This window comes from Oncorhynchus keta, chromosome 31 (genome assembly GCF_023373465.1).
Source record: "Oncorhynchus keta strain PuntledgeMale-10-30-2019 chromosome 31, Oket_V2, whole genome shotgun sequence".
In the NCBI taxonomy this organism is placed as follows: Eukaryota; Metazoa; Chordata; class Actinopteri; order Salmoniformes; family Salmonidae; genus Oncorhynchus; species Oncorhynchus keta.
Window position 1 is genome coordinate 23,214,012 of NC_068451.1, and position 6,171 is coordinate 23,220,182.

General features: G+C 42.6%; 1 protein-coding gene across 1 annotated transcript; it reads right to left on the minus strand.

The window, feature by feature from the left end:
- Positions 1–2,309: 2,309 nt before the first annotated feature.
- LOC118364153 (apolipoprotein A-IV) lies at positions 2,310–3,930 on the minus strand. The gene is made up of 4 exons (XM_035745382.2): positions 3,827–3,930; positions 3,668–3,723; positions 3,290–3,440; positions 2,310–3,173 (listed from the first exon to the last, which is right to left on the minus strand). The coding sequence occupies exons 2-4, from the start codon at positions 3,705–3,707 to the stop codon at positions 2,597–2,599; spliced, it is 768 nt and encodes a 255-aa protein (XP_035601275.1). The 5' UTR covers positions 3,708–3,723; positions 3,827–3,930; the 3' UTR covers positions 2,310–2,596.
- Positions 3,931–6,171: the final 2,241 nt, after the last annotated feature.

The window sequence follows — 6,171 nt, forward strand, 5'->3', positions numbered from 1 at the left end:
TACCCACCTCTGGACCTGCATTGGGTTTGGGATTGTGGGGTGTGATAGGATTTCAGATAGTGTTACAGGACTGTGTTGTTTTTACAGGTGATTCAGAGAGACAGAGGGAGACTGTGTTGGGGGGAGACAGAGGGAGAGGGGGGTAGAGAGCTGTACATGACTGTTTGTCAGGTCATTGTATATATGGTTATTTTCTGATTTCTGTGAAGAGGTCAGTGAATCACCATCATTGCACAGGGCTTTATAATTCCCTGAATTGACAATGAACTGCCACTAGATGGCATTCATTCTAAAACTATGTTGAAGGAAAAAGCAAGCTATTGCCAGTGGTGTTTATTCATGGATGCCAAGGGAAGCCAGGCTTCTCCCCAAAATGTACCAATAAAACATATACAATCATTTATATATTTTGAGCTAAACTGAGTGAACTCAACTGTGGAGAGCAGCAGTGGGTATTGAGTTCAGCTCAGGCTGAGACATTTAAATACAAAGAGTGAACCAAATCACAATCAAATTGTATTTGTCACATTCAACCGGTGTTGTCTAACAGTGAAATGCTTCATAAACAACCGGTGTTGTCTAACAGTGAAATGCTTCATAAACAACAGGTGTTGTCTAACAGTGAAATGCTTCATAAACAACAAAAACAGGTCCTGGTGCACCAAAAAAAGGGTGTTTATTGAAGCCAGTTTGGATTTGGATTCACACCAACCACATCACATCAAAATAAACAAAACACTTGAATTGTTGCATCTCATTGTGTTGTTGTCCTCCGTTGGCCTTATCCAAAATTAGCCATGGATGGAGAAAGGGATTTGGATCCAAATGTTAATTTATACATTGTGCCCCTGGCCTCAGAGGGGGGAAGTTCAATATGTTCAAGATGTTTTAATTCAATTTTTTTTTAACCTTAATTTAGCTAGTCAAGTCAGTTGAGAACAAATTCTTATTTACAATGACGGTTTACCCCAGCCAAATCTGGATGACACTGGGCCAATTGTGCACCGCCCTATTGGACTCCCAGTCACAGCCGGATGTGATACAGCCTGGAATCGAACCAGGGACTGTCGTGACATCTCACATTGAGATGCAGTGCCTTAGACCACTGCGCCACTCAAGAGATGACAGCTGCACCACTCAAGAGATGTAGTAGGCTAATGTTAACTAACTGGCTAATCGTTGCCCATGAAAGGAAGCTAGGCTAGCGAGCAAGCATTTTAGCCCAGTAGCCTAGGACAACAACAACTAATAGTGTGTAGACCGTTTCATCAACATGAAAGAGAGGAGGATGACATTGACGTCTCTCTTCATATAGGGTGTCAACATGTTTTTTCTACTATTTCCACACCTTCCACACACACACACACACACACACACACACACACACACACACACACACACACACACACTAAATTGTTCCGAGAATCTTTTAGTTTTAACTATATTAGATGAAGCATAGGTAATTTGATGATGTTGAAGTTGAAATGGTGCTGGAATAGTGGAGGCTCCTGTTTTCTTTGGGACCTGCAGTAACTCTCCGGGTGTTCTAAATCAATAGTTGTTCAGTAGTTTGAAAATGTCAGAAATATTAACTTCATTGCTGTAGGTCATGCAACTGTTTGTTTAAGGTAATATGCTTTGTGGACTACACCGGACATATGTTGCTCCAAAGGTGTGTTTGAATTTATTCTGCCATTGTGTCTTCTTATTGTCTCGGCCTTGGGCCTATATTGTATATCACAGTGTCAAAGCACACGAACTAACGGGTTATAGAGCAAACAACACAATTATCACAACACAGAGATTGTAATTATGGCTCCCACTTTGAAGACAAACACTGCAGGCTATAATCCTAATAGCTTTTACTCTCCCTTTGAGTAAGATATTTAGCTACTTTAATGAGAAGAAATGTACTTACTATGACAGAGATATGTGGTTGTCCCACCTAGCTATCTTAAGATGAATGCACTGATTGTAAATCGCTCTGGATAAGAGCGTCTGCTAAATGACTAAAAGGTAAATGTAATCTTTAAACATCTTCAAGATTTGTTTATGCTGTGATACACAGCTATACTTGTACCTCTTTTTAACTAGCAGGGGCATATGCATATTTTAAGGAGAGATGACTGGATCAGTGACATACAGTAGTCCTACATGCAACCAGTCTTATTGGACAATGTGTACTAGTTGTATGTCCCAATATGACTTTCCACCTCATACACTTGTCACCACATTATAATTTGGGGAAGCAGCTTAAATGATTTCAATTAGCATCATAGACACGATACATCAGACACAATACATTTAAGTTATGTTTAGTTTCGCTTTTTATTTCTATAAATTAAGAATACAACACCAATATGGCACAGTCACTGACCTTCAGATAACAAACAAACTAAATACAAAGATGTCATTGACTCATCAGAGCCAATTCAGTTCATACAAAATATAGAATGGACCTGTTCTGCATTACCAAGTTCATCTTTGTAAACTCTCCCTCATTCTATTGACAACGGTGGCATGTCCTAAGACTTTGAAGGGAGAATACAGTCTTAAAAAGGGCAAGAGTAGTCAGTTGGGGGAAAGTGTTTGTGATTTAGTTGGTGTTGGTGAAGGCCTGGTAGAGGGCTGTAAGCTGGGCCTTCAGGTCCTGGGCGTAGGGGTCCAGCTTGTCCTTCAGGTCCTCAGCATAGGGGGCTAGGCTCTGCTGCACCATCTGAGCTCTGGTGCTCAGCTGGCTCTGGAGGTTCTCGGCCAGGGGGGCCACACTCTTCTGGAAGTCCTGCAGGCGCAGGTCCACTTTCTGCTTCAGCTCATCTGTGTAGGGACCCAGCTGGGACTGCATCTCCTTCACACTCTGCTCCAGACTCCCCTTCAGCTCCTCACTCTTCTGAAGCAGGGTGGCCCTCAGGGCCTCAGAGTCCAGGGACTCTGCATAGGGGGCCAGATCCTGTTTCAGCTGCTCCACTCTCTGCTGGACTTGTGTCTTGATCTCCTCTGCGTAGGGCTCCAGTTTCCCCTTGACACTGCCCAAGTCCTGCTCCAGACGCTCTCTCAGCACCTCAGCCTCCTGGGTAATCTTGGTCATCAGGTCCTTGGCTGCAGGAGGAAGCTGCTCCTGCAGGGAGATGGCGTATTGGCTGGCCACATCAGCACTCTCTGTGATGCGGTCACTGCAGGAGATGAGAGGAGAGGGGGTCAGTTCAGGTCCCCATTCTAGTAATCTGAGCGATTCGACTATAGACATTCCACACATTATAACAACTAGATCACAGGTCACATAACTTACTTGACATCCTGTCCCAGCTGAGACTTCCTGATCATCTGGACGGTGTCATCTGCCGTTTGCGTTGCCTTGGCAACGTAGTCCCAGAAGGCATCTGTCAGCTGCTCCAGCTGTGGCTTGGGCTCATCGGCGTAGAACAGGTTAGCGTGGCAGCCTGTTGGGGCGTAGCAGAAGAGTTAGTTGTTGTGAAACAACTGGTTAGGCATGGCAGCCTGTTGGGGGCATTAAGGTAACTTGAAAATTATACTCCCTCTGCTATGGTTGTTATTATTGACTATTGACTCAAAATTAATTTGATAGATTGATGGAATGTATTATGTTGCTATACTTCAGCTCTATAAATTTCACTTATAATCTGAAATATTCTTGTATCCCACTCACCAGTGAATACAGCCAGAGCGAGCACCACAAGGACCTTCATGACTCTCAATCAGATTCTGTGAAATAAAGCAACAATCACTTAAAACATTGTAATCCACCAGAAAAAAGAACAATGGAATGCTATCAAATAATACCATGGATTTGTAGAATCCAGCTTACCGTCTTTGTGTATGAGTGTGTTGGTGTATCTCTGAGTCCAGTCTGCAGTGACTAGTTTCAGCCATGTCCTGGCCTGTATATATAGTGAGCAGGGCAGTAAGGAACACAAAGTCCAGGAGCCTGTGCCTCGCTGTCAGCAGTGCTCCAAATCATAAACCCTCAGACCGCAGTGCACCACTCAGCACCTGTCTACCTGACCCAGCCCAGTTCTGTCCTGACAACTCACCCTGGACCTGTCCCAATGAACCCCTGGACCCAGAATGCACAGGAGAGCACTGCGTTATCATCACCTCTGGGTAAAGTGTCACAAACAGAGTTTGGGACATAAAATAGTGGTCAGAGATACTCAGTGAAGACCAATCTCCTGGGACTGCATGCTGATAAACACATCTCCATTCAATCCCCTTGTCAATAGTTTTTCAATGATATGCAGTCGTGATACATGTGCAGCAGGACACTTGTTGCCTTGCAGCTATACAGGTCTGTTACTGTTAGTATCATCTGAGGGTAGATGTATTGTGTTGTATTGAGGCTTATGCACTTTTACATACACTAGCATATTCCTTTCTCTCAACCATAATGTATCTTGGTCATTATATATGATGCTACAACTCTACAATGCTGATAGTGAGTATCTGGTTCACACCAGGTCAGTTTCATGGATTTTTCCTTGATGACACAGAAAGTCTCAGATCAAATCAGCCATTCTCTGAGCCAATCACAGCCATTTCTCAGACATAAATAGCACTTTGTCCAGACAACACCTTCCTTCCAAACTTCATGAGATATCACAGTCTGATCAGATATGGTATTGATTTATAGTCCGTTTAAGTTTGATGTCCAGCCAGCTGGCATTGACTCCCAGAATATATTTTATGATATAGTTTTCAGTTTCACTGTGAGGTCATGTGTTCAAGCACTTCCATGTGTCAGTTGTCTGACCAAAGTTCATTTGACATTGGCCCATACACACTGTGATAGGATCTAATGTTAGGGGCCACATGGGCCCAGTCCATTCATTAGATGTGATTTCACAATAGCTAGTAGATAACGTATGGTGTCTAGGAACTTATTTGGAATCAATTAAATGTTACAGTAGACTTCCATTTTTCAAAGTAAAGCTCCCCCTTTGTCATACTGTAGTTATTTTGTTTAAATGGATAGTGGGTTACTGTGCTATACTGGTAGTGTCACGGCTTTCGCAGCGGGGTACGTGTTCATCTTTATTAGCTTAACTGACTGAACACTGAATACAAAATAACAAAAGAATAGCCGAAACAGTTCTGCAAGGTGCAACCAACACTAAACAGAAAATAACCACCCACAACTAAAAGTGGGAAAACAGGCTACCTAAGTATGGTTCTCAATCAGAGACAACGAAAGACAGCTGTCCCTGATTGAGAACCATACCCGGCCAAAACATAGAAATACACAACCTAGACATACAAACATAGAATGCCCACCCTGACCAAACAAAAAATAGAAACATACAAAGCAATCTACGGTCAGGGCGTGGCAGGTAGTTTACCTTGTCATAACCTCGCCCCCAGGTTATTGCGCAAAGAAATGTCTGGGAACAACATTAACATGTCAAAAAGGTGGATCAGTCTACCCAGAGAATGGCCAGATTGAGAATGTTCCAAGCACTCATTCTACATCACTTGAGTTATTCATGATGTCACATCCTGGTAATCTGGAGCTGTGAAGTCAGGAGTTGAGTTCTAACCCTCATATCTGCCCACTGTGCCTTATTACAAACCATCACAGTGCCACTCTATAGAGAGTAGAATAAGGAGAGGCAGTTGCCTGGAATCTACTATTCCCTATGTAAACGTTCAACACCTCAAATAACCTCTGACCCCGGTGATGACTAAAATGTGTGAAGGTTGACACTGCGCTATAGGTTTGCGTTGGCAGTTGAGGTGACACAACCGTTGGGAAGCTACCGTTGATGGCTGAACAAATGCCAGGATGTCTATAATTCTTTTATTTTATTTTTTAATTTCACCTTTATTTAACCAGGTACGCTAGTTGAGAACAAGTTCTAATTTACAACTGCGACCTGGCCAAGATAAAGCAAAGCAGTGCAACACAAACAACAACACAGAGTTACACGGTTACATGGAATAAATAAGCGTACAGTCAATAACACAATAGAAAAAAATAAAGTTTATATACAGTGTGCAAATGGCGTGAGGAGGTAAGGCAATAAATAGGCCATAGTAGCGAAGTAATTACAATTTAGCAGATTAACACTGGAGTGATAATTGAGCAGATGATTATGATATATACAGAGAAAATAGTCGGCCCGAGAATTGAACCCTGTGATACACCCATAGAATGAA

Coding starts and splice junctions, on each gene's coding strand:
- LOC118364153 (XM_035745382.2), bottom strand. CDS start 3,707: ATGAAGGTCCTTGTGGTGCTCGCTCTGGCTGTATTCACTG. Junction 3,441..3,667: donor CGCTCTGGCTGTATTCACTG/GTGAGTGGGATA, acceptor ACGCCCCAACAG/GCTGCCACGCTAACCTGTTC. Junction 3,174..3,289: donor CAGCTGGGACAGGATGTCAA/GTAAGTTATGTG, acceptor CATCTCCTGCAG/TGACCGCATCACAGAGAGTG.